Genomic DNA, 22603 nt, shown 5'->3' on the forward strand with positions numbered 1-22603 from the left:
GGCCTGCACATACATGCCAGAGCTACGGCTCCTCATTTCTGTAACGCCTTTACTCAGATTCCAGGGAATATGGGCTGGAAAAGTTGCTTATTAAAAGACTGGAAGGTGTCTGGAATAGGATTCCTCTGGTGTGGGCTATTTCCTGGGTTCCTCAAATCCTACTGTTTCCAGTCAGGTCTCCTTTCCAGCCCTGCCCCTGTGCAGTCCGAGGGGGGACCAGGAGCCTCTCCTGTTTACTCCGTATCCCCTGGACCCACACAGAGCCTGCCGTCCACGAGTGCGGTCGGACCGGAATGTAGGGGTGGGCGGCCCCTCCACCCCAGGCCTGTTTGCTGGGTACAAGGCCCCTCCTCAGGTGGCCGCCCCGGGACGCTGTGCTTCTGACTCTGCTCGCACGTAGGAGCAAAATCCACCATGAGGAACAGTAGCTCTCCCACCTGGGCCACATGTCCCTGCTGTTTGGGGAACGGGGTTCTGCCCCCTCTGTCCTCAACTCAGAAAAGAGGTGGGGTTTACCCTACGTCCTCCACCCAAGATCAGCAGCTGGGGCGGGCCTCCAATGTTGGGGGTTCCGCTGGCCTTTGGTGACGTCCCCACCGCCATCGACCCTGGAATGCTGGCACTCGGCTCCGCTGGCAGTGAAGGTTGGCGTGGGAACTTGGCGCGGGACGAGGCTGCGTGTTGTTGGGGGACATCCATCACCAACAGATGGAGGCAGGGATGGGCATCGCCGAGCCGCCCGCGCCCCGGAGGCTTCCCTGAGCGGTGGCGAGTGCCCGGGGCCCACGTGGCAGGCAGGGCTCAGCCTCTGGAGGGGGCCCCCTTGGCTAGCCGTCCCTGGCGTCCTGTGCCAGCCAGAAGACGGCCGGGCCTATGGCCAGTGCACCCCAGGAGCCGGACATGGCCATCTCTCAGACCCCCCAGCCAGTCTGCCCGGGGACACAGCGTTAGCTCCCAAGGTGGCAGCCCCTGAGTCGAGTCCCTGTTGGTGACACTCCCTGCATCTGAGGGCGATGCTCTGGAAGCTATGCTTCCTGTCCCACATGTGCAAGGACACTGAGCTCCTCCAGTGCCACCGCTGTCCCCAAGGGCGTGAAGTGTGTGGGACAACTCGGTGGGGTCTTGGTGATAAACGTGCAGTGACAGAATCACTTCTTAGGGCACGTCTGAGGACCAGCTGGGGCTCCGGCCTGGGGGTTGGGACCCGGCAGGGTGGGCGGCGGGCGTCTCCCAGGCAGAGTGCCAGCAGCAGAGGGCATGTGACGTGACGCAGTGGGACTTAGATGGCACTTAGGTGTGTGGCTAACACAGGGCGCATGCCGGAGGGTCCCAGGCAGGTTTCCTTCTCACGCATCGAGCGAACGTCCGGTGTGGCGTCCCGTCAGCCTGGGAGTCCCATTGCTGCTGCTTCTGTCACTCTTGTCACAAGTATGTCAACCATACGGACTTCATCTCACATGTTCCTGCTGCTGCTTGTTCCTCATCTCGTCTTCTCTCTCTCTCCTCCTCTCTCTTTGTTTTTTTTTTCTCCTATTTTTTAATTTCGGAAGCAGTTCTCTTAGCAACCGAAAAACTGCACACTTAATTACAGCCCCAGCAGCAGACGCAGCGGGTGACAGAGCCCGCTCCCCAGAGCCCCATTTAGTGTTCAAGAAGACCCCTCTCCTCGTGTGGTGACCCCCTTCCAGACCCCTCTCCTCGTGTGGTGACCCCCTTCCAGACCCCTCTCCTCGTGTGGTGACCCCCTTCCAGACCCCTCTCCTCGTGTGGTGACCCCCTTCCAGACCCCTCTCCTCGTGTGGTGACCCCCTTCCAGACCCTTCTCCTCCTGTGGTGACCCCTGCCACCTGCCGCAGAGCACACTGGTGACGGCCCCTTCTGTGTGTACTTTACAGGTAGCATTTCCTCACTGTCCCCTTCCCGTGTGTCTCCTCAACTTCTGTCGGGTGGAGATGCTAAAGAAAGGTGCAAAGTGGCTCCAAAGATGCACATTTTTCTCAGCTGCCTGGATTCAGGGCGGGCCGTTGCTCGGCTGCCGTTTAATTGTTTCATCTCCCTTTAACAAAGGGGGGGGACCTGTTTTCCCCAGGGTAATTACCACAGTGGGGATGGGCCAGGGAGGTAATGGGGACTTGTGTCTGGCTCTTTTGAACGGAAATCTGGGTCATGTGCAGAAATCCCGGAACGCAGGCGAGGGCTGCCCAGTGAATGTGGGTCCGGTGTGAAGCCATCTGGAACTGGGGAGCTTGGAGCCTCTGGACTTGCTCTCCGTATCTGCTGGCAGACGGACAAGTAGCATTAGGGGAAACTCAGCTTTTTCTTTACAAACACAATTAGAAAAGCACAGTGCGTTCTGTCTCGCCCCAGGTGTGTGAGCAGACGTGGCCCCAGCAGCAGCCCGGTTTCCTGCCGTAATCAGGGCTCAGGCTCACACATGCCTCCCGAGTGTTCCCGCCGGCTCCAGGACGCGCCGATCCTGTCAGCCCCCTCCCCGGGCGGTGCGGCTCCCAGAAGCAAAGTAGCGCTGCTCACATGACGGGCGCCGGGAGAGGCCGCGGGGCTTGAGCGCGGCCCCATCTACGCACAGTTGGTTCCCAGCTGACAGACAGACTATGGGGTGGGCTTTGTCACCAGCACGCTGGGTCTGGCATACCCGGAGATGCCTGGAGGCACGCGGTGCCCAGACGCCCGCGGCCGCTCCCCGGGTCCACTCCGCTCCAGCGCCGGGGGGCCGGGCAGTGCCGCTCCCCTTCCTCCCATCCGAGAAGGTTATATAATGAGCGGCGGACGGCTGCCAAAGTCGGAGGGAAAATGAAGTCTTTGTTAAATGCCTTCAGCAAAAAGGAAGGTAAGGCCAAGCTGCAGGGAGTACGGTGCACGGGGATTAGCAGGGGAGCGGGGCCTCCGGTTCCTCCAAAAATTGCTGGTTGTTCCTTCTTGGCATGTAAGTTGGTCTGCAATCTTCACCCACTTGAACGTGCAGTGTTATTTTGGTTTTGTCCCCCCAAGTCTCTAGCCCCTTGCAGAACGGCATTCCGGAACATGCTTCCATGGTGACTGCCCAGGGCATATTAGGGACTAAGTCCCAGGGAAGACAAAGGAAGCGCTGACTGTAGCCTGTCTGCTTCCTGGGGGCTCGTGAGCACTTCTTTGGGGTATGGAAGGAAGGTGAGGACGGCACTGGCCACAGCGGCCAGGCGGGCGGTGTGGGGACCACATCCCGCTCTCCTTGATGGTCCCTGGGTTCAAGTGCATGGGGTGGGTGGGAAGTAGCGAGTGTGGCAGACTTTAAAAGTGCACACGCTTTTTGTCATACCTTGTGTGATTTTTATTGTGGAAAAAGAATGTATAAATTAGTGCATGTAAGACGGTGAAGAAAACACCCACCCACTTAGAGTTTGCAGATGGCCCGAAATAAGGAAGCAGTTGGGTGGAATATTAATCATTTTCAGACAGGGAAAGAGTTATTTTTAACCCTTTTTAACAACAACAAAACACCCCAAAAAAACATTTCCTCCGAGGGCTCCGGTTACTTTGTTAGACGAAGAGCTTCGCTTTTGTGAAATCGAAAGGTTTATGAAGACGTTACTTTGGAGGAATTAGGAAGGTAGCTCCCAGCCCAAGCCATAAAGCAGATGCGGGTGGGGGGGGGGGTGGATTCCAATTAAGTTGCACAGGAAACTAATTTAATGTTGAATCTTGGTAATTAAGCGAGACAATTTTCATTTGAATGTTCGCCCTAATGTCGCTGTGTGATTCCGTTGGAGTAACTCACCATCCTCAGGGCACAGTGTAAGATGTCTCGGCTGCTTTTTCCCTCAGCCTTGCGAGGGTGTGAATTCTCAGCGCTCTCCAAGCCCCACGCTCAGAAGGCCCTCTTCAGCCCGGTTCTAGGGAATCTGTATAAGAAGCAGCCTTCGTCCTGCTCCCATTCTTACCTTAGGAACCCAGATTCACATTCGGGGACTCGGTTTTTGCAATCCATGCACAGCGTGGACATTTTCCTGGGGAGTGTGACGTGAGGAGCTTTCTGTGTCCGTCTGTTTTCTCATCGACTTGTCTTCCCTTCCGAGTCCATCTCAGCCACGGGCAGGATCCCCCCAAATCCCATCACTTTCTCTGGAGGGTATTCGGAGCTTTCTCAGTTACACTGGTCAGAAAACAGATGCTGTTGTATCGTCAGGGAGCCTGGGGGGCTTGGCGTGAGCTCCTATCCTGAACCGCAGGTGTTTCCCTGTCCAGGAGCGTCCCCTTGGAGCAGGAGTGTCCCCGCCCCATGGTGGGCGTGAGCCCTGGCCTCTCCTTGGGTTGGGGGCGGTGAAGATGACACGGGAAGCTGGGAGTGCTGTGGCTGCTCTACTTGGTGTGTCAGCTTGAGATGCCGGCGCTCTCGCTGTGAGCCTCCAGCCAGCAATCTCTGTGAGAGGGACACACTTGCTCTCTAAGGTGGCGGAAGCCTCAGCCCTCGCGGAGGCGTTTCAGTCCCCACGCCTGTGACAGACAGGTCTCAGGTGGCCCCAAAGCACCCCCCACCCCGCTGCATTGTCACCCTAACTGATGAGCTCTCACTCGTCCTTGAAGTCTTTCTGGCCTCTGTCTGCTCTGGGGGAGTGACCCCCATGTGGTTTTCCCTCATGACCAGCAACACACAGACTCGGGGACTTTGCCCCAAGATGAAATTTCTCTAGGAGGGCGGGTAAGGCCTTGGCTGATTCCCCGGGGGAACGTGCCCCAGGAGAGAGCAGCCTCAGGCTCTGGACACGGGTCCCTGGAGAATGCCACCATCCTTTCCTGGCCCCCAGCCCTGTCCCGGCCAGGCCGCTATCTGTGAGTCCAGCTGCTTTGAGGATTACGAGCGGGTGCAGGTCCGAGCTGGGGAGCCCAGGGTATGCACACTGCGTCTCCCTCCCACCTGAAATCTTCTCAGAGGAAGCGGGGTGGACAAAACCTCACTGCTGCCTGATTGGAAAAAATGTGACCCCCCCATGTGTCATTTCTTAATTGTCACCAACTGTTCTGAACCAGAATGTGAATTCCGAGTATGTGTCCTCAGGAAACCTTATGCACTTCTGTGTGGCTTCCCCGGGGTGGCCCCGTCTCTGCTTTCCCAGGACAGCCAGGCATCCTGGGAGGTGGCAAAAGGGTGCACTGGGTCACAACTGTCTCAGTGGAGCCCTGCCAGTGCCACCTCTCCCCAGTGCGAGTCCTCTGCCAGTGCCACTTCTGTCCCCAATGAGCTCTGCCAGGGCAACCTGAGTCACCTGTGAGCTTAACCAGTTCCACCTCTGTGCCCAGTGAGTTCGGCAGCACACCTCTGCCCACCTTCATGAGCCCTGCCAGCGCCACCTCTGTCCCCATGAGCCCTGCTGTCCACCATGGGCGGGGTCTGGTAGCAGGCGTGCTGTCCTTAGTTTTCATGAAGTACTTCGCTGTGGCTCTGACTTGGGCAGCCGGCGGTGGGAGCTCATCCAGGACTCAGTCTTCTCCTGAGAGATCCCCGTCTCCACATTGCTCTCCGGGAGGGTGCGGGTTTTCTGTAGCCCTGCAGTTCCAGGCCCTGGGGTCAGCCCTGGCCTCAGGCAGCACAGAGCTCGCTCGGCTGGGTATGCAGATCCTGGGGCGTGGGAAAGCTGCCTGGGCATCGAGAGTGTGAAGGAAGCGCGCGTCCTGTGCAGCCAGGAGTCACTGGCATGTTATTTCCCCTGCAGCCTCGGGGGCTACTTTTCTCTAGATGTCTCTTCTTGGAAAGGACTCTTTCTCTTTCTGACTCCTGCCCTCGGAGCAACCCGGGGCGGCTGCAGTGCTGGCCCTTCCACGTCCCCGGGGGCAGTGCCCTCATTCTGAGTCCCCAGGCTGGGTGGGCCTTGCCTCTCGTCTAGAACTTAGTGAGAAGCCAGGTGAGGCGTGCCCACCCCTCCTGTGTCACGCTGCTGGGTCCCTGTGTGCTGGGTGAAGAAGGGAGCGTGCTTGGGGGAGAGCCAAGTAATTCCATACAGTAGACGGAAGGCCTATGTGACTGTCCTGGTGCCACCGTAACATAGTCCCACAGACTGGGCAGCTTAATCAACTGACACTCACTGTCCCCAGTCCCAGAGGCTGGAGCCCGAGAGCCAGGTGTCGGCAGGGCTGGCTCTGAGGCCTCTGTCCTCGGCGTGTAGACGGCCGTCTCCTCCCCGTGTCCCCACATGGTGGCTCCTCTGTGCGTGTCTGGGTCCTGATCTCCGCTTATGAGGACCCCGGTCACAGTGGATGAGGCCCCACCCCAGTGACCTTGTTTGACCTTAATCACCCCTGTAAAGGCCCAGCTCCACATCCAGTCACCTTCTGATGTGCTGGGGCTCAGGTCTTCAGTAATGAACTTGGGGGCCTGCGGACACCGTTCAGCCCACAGCAGGGGCCCAGTTTAGGCCGGGGCGAGGAGGAGCTCTGTGGCTGCGCAGTGTCCTGACCGCGCTGTGAGGCGGGGCCATCTGTCCTCACGCGTGCCTGCCTCCACTGCTATCCGGGACGGAAGTCGGGCCCCGTGTCCCTTCCGTCTCGAGCGTTAGCTTGACCCTTCCTGAGCTGCAGACGTCCTTAGCCTCCACCCCGTCTGTGCTTCTGTGTCGGGGTGAGTTCTGTGCACGGTGGGGTCCTGCGGGGGCTCAGCACAGAACGCACGGCGCCTTCCGCTCGGCTCGCATGTGCACCCCCCGCCCCCCCCCCCCCGCCCCCAGCGCTGACACTGCCTCACACTAACCCGCCTCTCCGTTCTCTCTACCCCAGTGCCCTTCCGAGAGGCCCCGGCCTACTCCAACCGCAGGCGGCGGCCCCCCAGCACGCTGGCCGCCCCCCGGGTCCTGCTGCGCTCCAACAGCGACAACAACCTTAATTCCAGCTTGCCCGACTGGGCCGTGGGCTCTGCCGCCTCCCACCGCAGCCTCTCGCCCCAGCTGCTGCAGCAGGCGCCCGGCAAGGCCGATGGGGCCCTGAGGACCATCGGCAGCTACGTCCCCGGGCCCCGCAGCCGGTCCCCATCACTCAACAGGCTCGGCGGTGCTGGCGACGATGGCAAGCGGCCCCAGCAGCCCTGGCACGTGGGGTAAGGAGCGGCTGGCAGGGTGGGAACAGGCACAGGGTCGGAGGGGCTCCCGTGGAGACCAGAGACACGAAGGCCGCACACACTGCAGCTCCCGGTTCTAGACCCTGGGGCGGGCCTGGGGGTGGGGCAGGCGCCTGTTTCATTCCATCTGTCCCCTGAGAGCAGAGGGCCCAGGGCCATCTTCACAAACACTGCACCGGTAGTGACCGCTCGGACGCATGTGGGCACTCTGAGCAGCCGGGTGCTGGGAGCTTCCTGGGGGGCTTGGGGCGGCTGCTGGCGTTTGGGACCTCGTTTCCTTCCTTGCTCATTGGCTTCTGGGTCCTTAAAGGGACACGTGAACAGTGGGAGCTAAGGCCAGCAGCCTGCTCTGTGCTGAGAGCTCTTCCTCGTGCCCCATTTGCAAACCTGCCAATGTTTCCGTTGCAAACATGCCTTATCCAGAGTGAGTGCTCATTCCCAGCAGTGAGAAAGCCTGGCACAGATGAGGAAACTGAGGCCGAGGGGGGCCAAGGCAGGCACTGGGGGCTGCCAACCCCCGCAGTCATGCGGGCAGCCTCAGCTGGTCCGGTCGTGTCTGCCCATGCGTCAGGGTACGCAGTCTCGGAGGTCTCTGAGCAGCCCCCAGCAGAAGGAACCACATTGTTGTCCCTTTTGTAGACGAGGACACAGGCCAGCGTAGGTCAGACTGGGCATGGGACACGCCTGGATATCCGACTCAGGGGTCTGCCCAGCCCTCACCCCGTGTCCCCACAGCCAGGGAAGTGTATCCTCACGCAGAGCACCAGCTCCAAACCACACTCTCCACTTGTCACGCCTGCTTCCAGGATGCCCTCCAGGATTTCTCAGGCGAGGAGGCTGCGGGCAGGGGAGGGCTCATTGCCTGGGGGTCCGTGAGCATCCAAGCAACGACCATCTGTGTCACCACAAACCCTGCCGTGCAGTCCTGTGGGCCCGGGCCTGTTCCACACACTTCAGATCTCCTGGCTCCTTCCCCCCGCAGACCCTCTGAGGGGCGCTGCACCCTCCCATTTCTCAGATGAGAGGACTGAGGCCCGGGGTCACGTGGACAGTATGTCGCCGGGCCAGGACTCTGACTCCGGCTGCTGGCTCTCACTTCTGCAGCTGGGATTCGCCAGGGTTTCTCCTCCTTGAACCCTGTCCTCACTCACAGTGGCCGGGAAGAGCCTGAGGACCTGTGTTTTCCTGGCTGGCATGGCATTTCCGCCGAGGTTTGAATGCGCCCTTTGTCCGGCCCTCAGTGCCCGGTTGCCCACATCCCCACCCACCTTCCACGTTTCCTCCTGGGTGTCCCAAGCCCTTGGAGTCACCAACCCCGCCAGTGGTGAGTCCTGCCTGACGCCGTACCCCGGCTAAGACCAGGACGTGGGAGGGGGCACATGGCCCCGTCCTGCAAGCTTGGCGTGTGTTTGGGGTGCGGGCTCAGGCAGGGCCCCCCGGGCCAAGGGCTCAGTGCTTCACGTGCTGCCGAGGGGGCTGAGTGCCGTGACCGTGGGCAGCAGGCCAGGTCTCTGGGCTGCAGCCACAAGGTGGGGGGCATGTGCTCCTGGGGGCCACGGGCAGAGCCCTCTCATTGCTGGCACCCCACCCCACCCCCAAGCCCACATCAGTGCTTTAGCCCATCAACACTTCCCACCCGAGTCTCATTCTTTGAACGGTGAGATCCAGTTCCTGGCTCTGGTCTAGATTCTCACTCTGAGTCACCCCAAGGGAGGAGTCCCAGGTGCTAAGAGCAGTTTAAAGCTAAATTAAAGGATTCCCCAGAGGCAGAAAATTCCACTTCACACCATCGGCTAGAATTATGGCTATAATTTTAGGAAGAGTGTGTCCCCTTCCTCCAGCATGAAATCTAATAAGATACCGAAGGCAGTGTGGCCAGGGACTTGCAAAGCTACAAACAAAATATTGTTTCTGAAGAGAGAAAAGCAACTGGCATGTGTGGCAGGGACCCTGATTGTCCCTGGTTTCCTGTGCAGGTGTGTGTGTGTGGTGTGTGTGTGCGTGGGTGTGTGTGCATGTATGCACGTTTGTGTGTATGCTTGTGTGTGCATACATCTGTGTGCATGCACATTGTGTGTGCACGCATGCGTGTGTGAGATAATCCAGCAGCCAGCCTGTCCTGAGTGCCTGATCCCAGGACTTCCTGAGCACGTGTCCTGGACCCACCTTGGGCCAGTTCCTTCACCCTGTGTGCTGTAAGCTGTAAGCTGAGGCTCATGAGTAGGCCCAGCTCCCTCAGGTTGTTCTCGAGACTGAATGAATGAACTCAGGGCCGTGCCTTGCACATAGTAGGTGCTCAGTCCACATTGGCTCTTAGATGAAGCCCAGATCCCTGCTCAACCCAAGGCCGGGCGTTTGGCCAGACCCATTCCCTTTGTCACCCAGAGCTGTGGACGGCGAGACCAAGTACCCAGCCTTGCCCGGGTCACAGAACTATCAGAGCTAAGAGCAGGACAGTCAGTCCCCCAGCCATGGTCCCGCGACCTGTTCCTGTCCGGCCCGGCCAGCACCCGGCCGCGCTGTGTCTGGCTCATAGTAAGTTCCCCAGAAGTGTTTGCCACCATCAGTGACACTGTAGAAGGACCCTCTGGCTGCTGTGGGGCAGGCACTGCAGGTGCCACGGCGCGGGTGGCATGCTTGGCTAAGGGATAGGAGAAGTGGAGAAAACCACGTCAGCTGGGTCGAGGGAGGCGTAGCATACTCAGCATGAGGCGGGTGCCTCTGGATGCAGACACCACCTTGTCCCTTCCTTTCTCTCTTGATGGCTGCCAGCACCCATCTCTCAGGCCCCAGAGACCTCAGCCAGGAGTGTGATGGGTGCATCACTGTGGCTGGAACCAAACCCTCAGGTGCAGACTTGGTGGCAGGCGGGCCAAGGCCCCTCCCTGCCTGGGCTCCTGCCGGCACCCGCTGACCGCCTCCCTCCCTAACCCGGGCTCTGTGCTGTGCTCAGAGTCAGCCTCCCCCGGAGCCGAGCCCTCATAGCCAGGCGGCCCAAGTGCAGGGCGGGAGAGTAAGAGGGCCCAGAGCGATGGGGAGCCAGTGTACCTGCAGCATCTTGTTAGCGCCTGGCTCAGGTGCCAGGAGGGCTCTGTGCACACACCTGCCTGAGACGCGCCCTCTAGTGGCGCCCGCTGGCATGGCTGGTCCGCGTCTCTAAGAACCACGAGAGATGGGGCTTTCATTGCATCCACTTGCCCCGTCACCCGACTCCTAGTGTAGAGAGGGGGTTGGGGGTCCTGCCAAGACCCCTCCCCAATGCCCAGGGGGCTGATGTCTCTTGCCAGGTCCAGAACAGCTCTTAATGTATTTTTGCAAAGTTGGGGTGGCTGCTCCCCCTCGCCAAACTAATGAGCGTTTTTTGGGTGAAGTTAGCTCAGCAGAGTGGAAAGGCTCATGCTTTTGAGTCCAGGCAGAGGTGAGAGGCCCCCACAGCTCCAAGGCTGTGTCTCTCTGAGCCTCGTCTTTCTCGGGCTCACGGGGTGGGGGGACGCCACACCCACCTTCCCCACAGGTAGGGGCTGAGCTGGAAAGTCTCCCCCTCCCGGGCAAAACCTGGCAGGGGCTCGCAGGAGCCTGTTTTTCACCCATGTCACTTTCATTTCCCTGAACTCGGCCATGGAAAGCTGATGCCAAGCGGGCGTGTGGGTTTCAGACACGTAAAGTAGACAGAAGGCCAACCCTGGACGGCGGGCTTGGCCATCCCGGGAGGGTCCTGGTCAGGCAGGCAGGGCCAGCCTCAAGCCTGTGCCCGCAGCCGTCTGGAGGAAGGTGACATTGGCGTCACCAGTATTCCCCCCCCCCGCCCTTCCGAGTAGCGGCTGGTCTGCCCTGAGCACCCCGAGAAGGAACGCCAGCCCGAGGGGAGCCCCTCAAGTCCAGGGGGCAGGGTGGGGGTTGCTCAGAGGGCAGACCTCTTAGGTGGGGCTGCAGACCCCAGGGAGCGCAGCCTCCTCTGTGTGGGGCACTCAGCATTCAGGGGTGAACGCCGTGTCCCCACCCGAGAAAGGAGAGCAGGCAACATGTTACCCCCAGGGCGGATAATGTTGAGGACATGGAGCCCCAGAAGTCTCTAACAATGGTCCTGGAGTCAGAGGACACACAAGTCAAGCCGGGGTTCAGACGTCGGTGGGGGCGTTCCGGGGCCCCTGGTGGAGGGGATGGGCTGGCTGGGCGCCAGGGAGGGGCAGCGGTGCCGTGTGACCAGAACAGACAGCAGACGGCAGGAGGTGGGAGGCAATTCAGAACCGGTCCCCAAAGCAGGAGCTCTTGGCACCCTCCCCACTGCCCTGGAAGGGGTGTGCGGGGCAGCGTGGAGTCCACCCTCCCAGAACCCGTTTCCACTCCAAGCTCGGTGACCTTGTGCTCGCGGAAGCCGTGAGCCCAAGGTCACCATGGCGACTGTGGGGGCAGTGGGGCAGTGCCGGCGCTCGACAGCGTCTCCAATCACCGTGGATCTCATCGTGGCATCCACACACGACCCGGGACACGCGGGTTGCCCAGCCAGTGTCACCATGTCCAGTGGGAGGGACATCCTCATGACTGTCCATCCCCGTCGTATCTCCTCAGGCCTCAGGGAAGGTGTGGAGGGCGAGGTGCGGTCACAGGACAGCAGAGGCAAAGCTAAACCCAGAGACCCGCGGTGGGGCTGCGGTGCCCGGGGCTGCGTGCCAGCCGACGACTCTGATGTTTCTGTCTGGCCCCAGGTCGGGGGGGACAGTGCTGGCGGTACAGGTGACATGGATCTGAGCTCTCATGCTTACGACGCAGCTGCCAGTGGCAGTCAGGGCTCGGGGCCATTTGGGTTGGATGTGCCACCCTTCCCCAGAGCCACAGCCGGCACCTCTCAGACAGCCGCCTTCCTCTGTGTGAGGCAGGAGCCTGGGGACACCGATTTCCAACAGGCCTCCCGTGCAGGCAGCCCTGCTTCTTGCCGTGTCCTCCCATCACTCTGCACGTCACCCTGACCTCGGGCACCCTGACCTCGGGCACCCTGCCCGCTGCAGTCGCGCCCTCGCCCTGCAGCCAGGGTGACCCAGAGCCCGTCCAGTCACGTGCCTGCTCTCTGGGGCGTCAGGTCTGCCCTCCGTGTCCCTGCAGAGCCTTTCCTGCAGCCTCTGCCTGAGGCACCCTGTCCTCGGTGCCGACCCATCAGACATGCAGAAAGGCGTCTTCCAAGGTGTCCTCCCTGTGAGGCTCGTCTGTCTCATGTTCATGGGTGGCTCTGGGCCCCACATACTTGCCGGATGAGTGACTGGATGGGTGTGTAAGTGACTGACCAGTGAACCCGGGAGAAAGTGCCGCGCGTGGGCAGGTCCGTGTTCTCGCAGGACGGCTGGGAAACGGCTCCGTTCACACGTCCACGTTGACCCACCTTTTCTGATGAGACTCGGGGCCGCAGCCCTCCGGCCGGCACCCCGGGGTTGAAATCCCATCCGGCTGCACTTGGTCCTGTGCCCAAGTTGAAGTGCACGGCTCAGTGGCGTCAGGCGTACTCACGAGGTACAGCAGGACCCTCTCCATCGTCCCAAACTGACACTCTGTCCCCATGGAACACTCCCCGCCCCTCCCCCAGCCCCGCACCACCATCTACTTCCTGTCTCTGTGACTCTGACTCCCCCAGGGACCTCGTGTGATGGGGTCACACAGGATTGTCCCTCTGTGTCTGGCTCGTTTCACTCAGCGCAGTGTCCTCCAGGTCCAGCCACGTGGTAGCAGGTGTCAGATGTCCTCCCTTCTGATGGCTGAGTGACACTCCAGTGTGTGCAGGGACCGCGTTTTGTGTACCCCTTTGTCGTCTGTGGACTTCTGGGCGGTTCCCGCTTGGTGGCTGTGACTAAAGCCGCTGTGAACACGGGCAGACATGCCTGTCGGAGCCCCTGCTCTGACTTCTTTGGGAACGTACGTGGGGTTACATTCCCCACGAATCGAGAAAGGATGCGATTAGAGTCTTTTCATCTCAGATGCTGCCCCCGGGCCCTTACCTGTCTTCAGCCCCGTCTAGAAGCGGGAGCCGCGATATGTCTGCCGTTGACACACCTTTGCTGTGACTGGACTGGCCGCAGGTATGGCGTGTGGCCTGCTGTCTCTGGTGGTGACATTTTCTCTCTCTCTCTCTCTCCCCTCCCCCCACCCTGTCCCTCGCAGGCCAACCTTCCCGCCTGGTGCCAACAAGGACACACTCTCCGCCTTCGAGTACCCGGGGCCCAAGCGGAAGCTGTACAGCGCGGTGCCCGGGAGGCTGTTTGTCGTCGTCAAGCCATACCAACCCCAGGTCGATGGCGAGATCCCCCTTCACCGTGGTGACAGGGTCAAAGGTCAGTGTCCACAGGTGTCCTCTGCTTCTGGGACAAGGTCAGGCTGGGGCCCCTGTGGAAATACGGAGCCCTGGGAGGCAGACAGGGCACAGAGGGACGCCTGCCAGCCATTCTCACAGGACACATCCCTGTCGTGTGTCCGGGATGACAGCACATGCATCTGGAATCAGATGCCATGTGGAGGGTGCAGGGTGGGGCGGACGAGGACATCCACGGCTCCTTTCCACATGGAAACCCCCAGGGCCTCCCGAAGGAGAGGCGCTGGGACCAGCCCTAGCACAGACCGGATTTGGCAGGGTCTTACTGGGAGTCGGGAGGGGTGCCCCCGTGGGTGCAGCTTGAGCCAGCCCCCAGGGGCCTGCCGCGTCCAAGGAGGGCTCTCGCCGTGTTGGCGGGAGGGGGTCCCTGGGGGAAGAGCAGGAAACGAGGCTGAAAGGCGTGAGGGCCACCAGGAATGCCAGGCCATGGAGTGGGCTGTGGTGCCAGGGTCGTGGGGGCCAGCGATGGTCTGAGCAGGGAGACCAGGATGGCAGGCGCTTTGGGGAGATGGATGTAGTGGGGGCGTGTGTGGGGCGGGAGGCAGCCAGCAGTGGCTGCGGCCGAGCCCTGTGGTGTGAGGCCGTGGAGGGATGTGGAGAAGGCAGGAGTGGGCTGCAGGCCACGTGGGGCAGCGAACTCACCAGGGAGACAAGAAAGGGCGCAGCACAGGTGCCAGCCAGGAGGGCAGGCTTTCGGGAGGTGCCTGGCGTGCGGTAGAGGGCGTGCCCCCTGGTAGAAGGCCAGGTTCACGTCCTGCCTTCCCCACCGAGTCGCTGTTCGGCCTTGGACTGGTAACCGACTCAGGTCCCCCCGCTGTACCTGGCACTAAGCCGGCCGACCTCACCTGGATTGTCCAAGTTCCTAGAGACACGTGGAGCCCAGGCTCCTCCAGGTTCCTTCTGCTGCCGCGCCGCACGTAACTGCCAGGGGCGTCCAGTCCCAGGGGCTCCGTGCCCGTTCTTCCCGTCCCTGCCTTCGCTTCAGATCATTTCTATTAAACTGGTTTCAAGTTCGCTCACTCTTTCCTCTGAAATGCCCCGTTAGCTGTTGAGTCCATCTTGTGAATCTCCTTAATTACAGAAATTACATATTTAAACCCTAGCATTTCCACGTATATATTTTTTTATTTCTTTGTATTTGCTAAGACTCCTCATTACTCTGTTGAGATTTTCTACTCATCGGCAGCACGGACTGTTTTATGACATCGTGGGCCGGTACATTGTCCCTTTAAAATCCCTGTCTGTTATTCCACCCTTGGGGTCGCCTTGGGGTTGGCTCACCTGGTTTTCTTTTCTCCTGAGAATGGGCTCCTTCCTGTTAGGTCTCCTGTTAGGTTCTGGACATCGTAGTGTTAGGTTGTGGAGATTTTGGCTTCTGTTAGTTTTTGGTGTTTTGCTTCGGCCGGTTTCCTGGGTGACAGCTCTGGGCGAGCTCAGATCTCCAAAGACGTGAGCTGAGTGGCCTTGTATCTGTTCTGCGCATGTGTCGTCCTGGGGTCGGTTGGAGATGTGGGGAGGCTGCGTTTTCCCATCCTCTCCAGCGCTTTCCCTCGGGGGGATGCCCCCAGTCTCTCCGGACTGCACAGTTTCCTGACTCACCTGTCTAGCTCTTCAGGACACTAAGAACCAGGTCTTTCCTGGGTCCCTCCACCACCAGCCCTGCCGTGGGGACTCTACTTCGTCAGGCTACGGGGAGCAGGGGCTCTTGTACTGCGGCCCTCCCCGCCCCTCCCCGCCAGGCCTGTCTTCTCTCCACGTTGTACCACCTTCAGGTCGCGGCCCTGCTGCCCCTCAGGCTAAATTTACAGCTGCCTTCTGTGCTGTGGTCCAGCGGGGTCTGTGACCGTCACACCCAGACACGGGAGTCTCCGAATTGTCCCTGCATAGTTTAATGCAGTATTTTTGTAAATGTTAAAATACAAGTGTTCAGATTATAAATGTATAATAGAAATTCACCTGACCTGCCACTTTGAATCAATACTAGAAGTGTCGTGAGGTAAGCGCTCTGGCCCTGCGTGTGCAGTAGTTCCCATTGACCCCACAACAGTCGTCGTACGACCAAGGCAGCGTGCGTGCTGGACGCTGCATGTACAGGAGGGCGGGCAGGTGGCCAGGGAGGGGCCTCTCCCCCGACCCCGGCGCAGTGCTCACAGGCCCCAGACGGAGGCGACTGAAACGTCTTTGCCGAGTGCATGGCCGTCCCTGCACAGGAGCGCAGCTGGCACCGCGTGGTCGGCGCCACGGCCTCTGCTCTGCAGCCTTCTCTCCTTCTCCCTAACCTGCGGCCACAGGTGGGCAGCCCCCGAGAGAGTCCCTGCAGAGCCGTGGGGAAGCCCCAGTCCTGGCAGAGCTGCGGGTCTGGCCAGGACCTTCCCGCAGTGTTCCCAGGGTCCTGTCTGCTCCAGCCTGTACCCCTCACGCCCTCCTCGCAGGAGGACACGGCACGGCACTGCCGGGCACAGCAAGCACGCTCTTGGGGGGGTGCCTCCATTCTGAGAAAGTGGGGAAGGATGGGCTCCCAGTGCTTGCTGCATTTAGGACCCTTTGCCTGATTACCGGTTGGTGTCGGAGGAAAGGATGTGGTCTGGGAAGAGTGAGTCCTTGGCCATGGCCGTCACACGTGCGGTGATGTGGGCCTGCTGCACAGACCAGGGGCAGGGGGACGGCGGCCAGGCCGAGATGAGGACGCAGGACTCGGGAGGGTCACAGGCTGGGTGGATCCCCGTGGGCGGGAGCGTGAGGCCATCTGCCCCTACCCCCATATTCCCAGAGGCACTTATGTCCCTCCTGGGTACATGACCCCACTGTGACCCAGCCCTCGCTGTGGGAATGAGGGTGTGCGGGGAGCTGGGCCTGTCTCGCGAGGAACAGAAGTGACAGAGCTTTGTTCCAAAACTCCACCCGAAAGGGCACCTTCAACAGACTTCTGTTCTGAGAGCAGGCGGGTCACAGCAGCCGGGAGAGCCCTGCGTCCCTGCTGCCTGACCGGCTGCCCTTGGACAGCCCAGCGCCTTCTGCCGGTGTCCTGTGTCCCCACACCCTCCCCGACCTCAGAGGACCCACCGCGGAGACAGGAACAGGGAAACCGAACTCACTTCAGGGGAGGTGGGGTCCTGGCCCAGGCGGGTGGGTCCTGGGGGTCCTGCTGACGTCCTCAGCCCCCAGCCGGGCCGTGACTCTCATTCACATCTGCTCAGCCCTGCAAAGAGAGGTCCTGATATTCACAGTAGACAGTGGAAGCCGAGTCCCTGGGGAAACACGCCAACATAACTCTCCTAAAATGAGGGGCGCTCAGGAACAGGGGTGCGTCTGTGCTGGTTTCCTGGTGGTGCGTGTGGGGGCAGCCAGATGGCTTAGTGCCCGCGGCCCAGGAGCACGAGGCCTGACAATGAAGTTCGCGACCTCACCCTGGAAAAAGTGCTACACACCTCACTGCTGAATATCACTGCGGTCACCTTCAAAGTCCTCCCCTTGGGAAGCTATGCACCGACGCCAGCGCCTACTCCACCCTTCAAAACAATTTTGGAACTCTTTTTCTGGAATGGCCATCAGAGCTGTTGTCGTATTACCCTTGATGTCCTGAATGTCATCAAAATGTCTTCTTTTCAATATTTCCTTTATCTTTGGTAAAGAAAGAAGTCATTGGGGGCCACATCAGGTGAGCAGGGAGGGTGTTCCAATACAGTTATTTGTTTACTGGCTAAAAACTCCCTCACAGACAGTGCCGTGTGAGCTGGTGCATGGTCGTGACGCAAGAGCCATGAATTGTTGGCGAAAAGTTCAGGTCGTCTAACTTTTTCACGCAGTCTTTTCAGCACTTCTAAATAGTAAACTTAGTCAACTGTTTGTCCAGTTGGTACAAATTCATAATGAATAATCCCTCTGATATCAAGAAAGGTCAGCAACATCATTGCAACAAGTTCGTGAACTTAATTGTCAGACCTCGTGTGTTCCAGTTGGGGGTTCAGTGCAGAATAGGGGAAAAGCTGGGTCCCCTGCTCTCCTACCCAGAGGCTCGCTCCCAGCCACTCGGGGGGGCCCTCCTCAGTGACCCAGACAGGGCAGGGGGTGCACCACACAGTGACAGCCCTGCCCAAGCGTGTCCGCTTTGCCGAGCTAATCTCGTATGGGAACGTATTATTGATTTACAATTTTCAGGGGAGAACTTGAGTGTCTTTGGAGGGGAGAGGCTGGAGTAGTGAGAGCTGGACTGGCCCCCTTCCCCACCCGGTCACTCCAGTGTGGCCTCAGGGAGCGTGTTGGGCTCGTAGAGGGCAGTGGGCACGCCATCTATTCTCAGGGTGTGAATGTTTACTTTGAACGGCTTAAATCTGCGATTTATGGGGAGCCCAACTCAGCTGCCTCTTCGCTGTCCAGGGAACACGGATCCTGACCCAGACACGGGGGGCCCGACCGGCGAGCCATCAGAATGTGCCCTGACAGTGTGGGCAGACAGCCCCGGAGGGCAGGCCCACATGTGTAAGCCAGCGTCCACGGCTTCTGGCTCACACGTGGCTACTTACGGAGTGAAGAGCCTGTGATGCAGACCCCTTAAATTAGGGTGTTCCCGATGGCACCCAACTCCCTCCACCACCCCCACATGCTCTCCTCTCTGCCTCTCACCTCTGTACAGAGGGCCACCAGCTTCCATTCGCTCCACCAAAAACCCAGGACCATCCCGGGCCCTTTCTCTGTCCCTCGGCGCCGAGCCTGTTGTGTCCCCTCCTCCTAGTGCCACTGATACCACCCCAATGTGCAGGGTCCCCGAGCTGGTGGCTGTAAATACATCTCCTGTGCTTCCTCGTCTTTTCCTCTCCCCTCCCTCAAGCCAGCCTGGCGTCCTTCCTCTTGGTCTCATAACAACAGTCACACCCCCAGAAGTGGATGCTTGATATGCATGAAATGCGGAACTGGATGGTGTTGTCCCTGATGGAGGGCTTGGGAGGAAGCGAGGGAGCCGTGATGGAGCCCCATGCTGGGCTCGTGTGCTCTGTGAGCTAAAGCGTGTTGTCCCGCTCTGACAAATGAGGAAACTGAGGCACGGAGCTTGAGCAGCTTTCCTGAGTGTCACATCAATGAGATGTGGCTTCCTGAGCGTTTCGTCCTCCCCAGACCCTGAAACAAGCAGAATGGCCTGCTCACAGCCTCACGGAAAGCACGTGTGTTCCCTGCACTGGCCGCTGGCTCATGCCGCGCCCGGCCAGGCGCCTGCCCCCCTTTGCTGTCCAGGGTTGGGCCTCCCGATGACCATCTCAGCTCTGGATTCCGCTGGGACCGTGGCCTGCGTCCCGGGCAGCTGGGGAGCGTGCCGTGGAAGGGGCTGGTGTTGGTTTCTGGGGGAGATGCTTCGAGCGGTCAGATCGTACTGGTCAGCTGGGAGGTTGCTTGTCTGTTTCATTTAGGTCATTGTTTCAAATTATTCGGCAAAGACCTACGGAGCCAATCTTTTCTGTTCTGTCGACCTTCAAAAGTCACGGGTCCAGTTGCTGTTTATCTGGCCTCTGAGATTAAAATGCGGCCGGAAGAAAGCAGTCAGGCTGCCCTGATCCCTGGTACTGCAGTCTGGTAGATTAAGGGGTTCAGAGGTTGTATTGCTTTCCCTGTTACACAGCCACATTCTGAGGGAGCCAGGCTGTTGGGGGCACCCCAGCCCAGCACCAAAGGCCTACGATCTAAAGACCCCCCCGACACACCTCGCCACTGTGAGCTTGGCCCTTACGATGGTGCCTTGGGAAGCACGTGGGTCCTATGGGGGCCCCCACCCTGTGTCTTCAGGCTGGCATTGCTCCCCCATGTTCAGCAATGGTCAAGTTTAAAGACATGGTCACCTCGTGGCGGCTGTTCCCTGAGGCCCTTTTGTGCACCCAGCTCTAAGCCCAGGGAGGGAAAACCTGCCGTGCAGGCGGGGCTGTGTCTTCCGACCGACTTGTCTGCGTTTTCACTGTGGACAAGCCCACCGCCCCTTCTCTCTAAGGGGACTGTGCCCCCCAGCACTGGCATATTCGTCAGTAAGCCAGCACGCCCCAGAGCCAGCCCGTCCACCCCGTGCCAGCGTTGTCCAAACGCGTCTATGAATCCTGCCCTTTTCACTCGAGTCCAGAGAGTGCCATGACATCAACAGACAGCCTGTCACTGCTTTTCTGTCTCCTGCTGTGAATTCTCTTTCCTCAAGCAGGATGAAAAGATCCTGGGGAGCCAGACACGGCGGCCCCCTTCCCAGCTTGGGAGGGGACACACGCAACCTCATCATTCTTTCTCTCCTGTGAAATGGCCTGCCCACCCCCTACCCCCACCGAGTTACTCCTGAAATAATTGGTGGTGGGGACTTCCAGTGAGCACTCTTCTGTCTCAATTAGACCAAGAGAGGGGACAAAGTGGCCACGTGACATATATTGTAAGAGGCAAAGATGCCAGTATGTCTGGTGCTTGCATTCTGTCCCCAAGAGCGAACAGCACAGGCGACGTGGGTACTGCAGTGCTCCGCCCGAGGCACTGCCCATCCGAGGGACACTTTGCCAGGTCCCCTGGTTTATAGCCGAAGGGCGCGTGGTCAGCTGGCACGCGTGGCCCACAGCATGGTGGCCCCTCTCCCGCCTGGCCTCCCTCCCCCCGCCCTCCGAGCCCGGCCCCTGCCTGCTAACGCCGTCCTTGTCTTGTCTCCAGTTCTGAGCATCGGCGAAGGGGGCTTCTGGGAAGGCAGCGCCCGTGGTCACATCGGATGGTTCCCGGCCGAGTGCGTGGAGGAAGTCCAGTGCAAGCCCAAGGACAGCCAGGCAGGTAAGCGGGTGCCGCCCTGCGACCCCACCGTGCTTCCTGGACCTCTTGGGGCCAGGGCAGTGTGGTCGGTTCCCCCGAGTGTGGAGCGAGAGCCAGCTGATGCGTTGTTCCAGGGACAGGCTGTTTCAGAACAAGGTCTTCTCTAGCAGGTCGATTCAGTTCCTCTGGGCTTTGTCCAAACCACAAAATCAGTGCAAGACAGTGTGGAAGCTGTTAGTTAGAAGGCTGCTCAGTACACATTCCAGAAACCTTGGATCGTACGGTCAATCCATGGGGAGGAAAAAGGCTCTTTGGTTAAGTGCAGAAGCTTCCTTATGTCTTTCCTGTACTGTGTCATGAGCAGGCGGCTTTGCCTTCACAGAAGGTCCTCCCAGGCCCTCTGTGACAACTATGCAGTTCCGTGTGCCGATGACAGCTGCTCCCAAAAGGTCAGGGTTCGTGAGGGCTCTCAGACGTCCCCAGCAGAGCTCTTGCTGACAACTGCTTTCAAGTTCATTGCCAAAAGTTTGGGTTGACTAAAATGTTACGAGGCGACCACTTATCTAAAATGCAGCGAGAAAAAGGGGTGAGGTGGGGAGAAGCACCAAGCGTCTCAGGAGAAGGGCCTGGTCCACGTGTGTGGCACGCAGCGCAAGTGGCCGTGTTTGCTGTGGGGCCGATGGCTTTGCTGCGTTTCCCTGTGCAGGCCAGAGGCCCCCTGGCGGGTCCCCGCACACAGTACAGAACGGCTCTGAGTAGCTTTCTTCACCCGGAAATGCCGTGGTGTCACGCGAAGCCCGGACGTGACGCAGGTACAGGGTCAGGGGAGGAGTGTAGCTGTGGGTTTGCTGTTTCTGTGCACAAGAGACAGAGGTGTACCCCGGGGGACAGTGACTCACCGCTTTGCAGGCCTCGGCCCAGAGAAGCGGCCGCTAGGTGCTGTGTGTGACTGTCACTGTGCAGAGGATGGCATCCTGCCGGAAGGTGCCAGTCAGTTGTGTGTGTGCCGCTCCCCCTGGTCCTAGCCCCCTGGCTCCCGAGCCTGGACAGCATCTCACGCTCCTGTGTGCTGCACGGCTCCTGATGCAGGAGAGAGCGTGCCCGTGGGTCCCTGTGCGTGTGCAGAGGGCCGTGCGGTTGCCCCGAGGGCCAGCTTCGGGCTGACTGCAAAACATGCCCACTGTGTGTGCTTGCGGGGGCGACTTCGGCTGCTGTAACAAAGAGGCTCCGTGCAGCCCTTTTCCTTCCTGCCCGCTAACTGCAGGATGGCTGCTCCGGGTCACGTGTGCTCCGTGTGACTGAGGGGCCGGGCTGCGCCATGTTCAAGGGCGTGGCAGCTGCTGCAGGAGGGACACACACACGGCTGTGGACTGTGGACAGTGTGACGAATCTTCCTTGTACCTGCTTGCCCCTCCCCCCACCTGCGCCCTGGGTGGAGCAGTGCCCAGGCCTTGTACTTCATGCTCATGTGACCAGGACCCGAGCCACCCACCCTGGGCCCCCGAACGCCCTCCAGAGATCCCCTTTTCCCCACCAGCAGGCCACAGGCCCACCCCCAGGTTCACCCCTAAGCTTTCAGCAGCCACCTTCATGCCTCCTCGGGTTTGGAGGTAGGGTGGGTGTGGACGCAGGCAGGAGCAGCCCCGACCCCAGTCCTCCCGGGGAACTGACCTGGCACTGAAGCCACCTCCTATGGTAGCAGCCAGCCAGGCCTGGCACACAGGTCTCTTGTGCCCTCCCCGCCTCTCCCTCACACCCCTGGCCTGGTCCTCCCTGGAAGCTCAGGTGCCCCCAGAGATCGTCTGGGCTGGGCAGAGGTGACCTGCAGGCCCGCAGCAGGGTCCCGTGGACACCTGTGCCGCTCTTGACAGGCCCCTGGCACGTCTCCTTGACCTCCTGCCTGCCTCCCGAGCTTTGTCTCGGGCTCTGCCACTGGAGGGCCACCTGTGGCTTCCTCCAGCCACTGAGGGCGGGCAGGACAGTGGCCCCCGATTGGACAACAGCCCTCAGAGGAGAGGCCCATGGGCCCGCACCCTGGGGCTGAAGGATGCCTCAGGAAGGGCTTTTGTCGTCAGACACACACCAGGTGCCCACCGAAAGGTGGAGGGCTCAGCGTCCTTGTTTTCCCATGCAGGAGACACAGATGTCCAGGGCAGACAGTGCTGTCCAGCCCACTTCACACAGGACACTGACCACGTAGCTGGTCAGCAAAGGCAGAATGGAAGTCAGGGCTCCTACAGCTTCTTCCCGGCCCCCACCCTCTGTGCCAAGTGGGCCCTGGGGGACGGGGCTCCCCGATTCACACGAAGCCCTCACTGCACCCAGCCTTTCCCCCCACCATCCCTGCCCTGCAGCCCTCCCAGACCTGAGCCCCACTGCACGTGTGTTAA

The 22603-nt window shown here is 60.1% G+C and overlaps 1 protein-coding gene across 4 annotated transcripts in view; it reads left to right on the forward strand.

The window, feature by feature from the left end:
* Window positions 1–2485: 2485 nt before the first annotated feature.
* The window catches only part of SHANK2 (SH3 and multiple ankyrin repeat domains 2), a 253496-nt gene continuing 233378 nt past the window's right edge, over window positions 2486–22603 (forward strand). For 3 of the 4 annotated variants that reach the window (XM_081064094.1, XM_081064096.1, XM_081064097.1), the window contains exons 1-4: window positions 2486–2848; window positions 6766–7081; window positions 13250–13419; window positions 20121–20234. In XM_081064094.1, coding sequence (XP_080920220.1) covers window positions 2812–2848; window positions 6766–7081; window positions 13250–13419; window positions 20121–20234 — 637 coding nt within the window. In that variant the 5' untranslated portion in view covers window positions 2486–2811. The remainder of the gene's footprint in view (window positions 2849–6765; window positions 7082–13249; window positions 13420–20120; window positions 20235–22603) is intronic. The other variant, XM_081064095.1, reaches the window with a different exon arrangement.

Source organism: Rhinolophus hipposideros (assembly GCF_964194185.1).
Source record: "Rhinolophus hipposideros genome assembly, chromosome: 10".
Taxonomy (NCBI): domain Eukaryota; kingdom Metazoa; phylum Chordata; class Mammalia; order Chiroptera; family Rhinolophidae; genus Rhinolophus; species Rhinolophus hipposideros.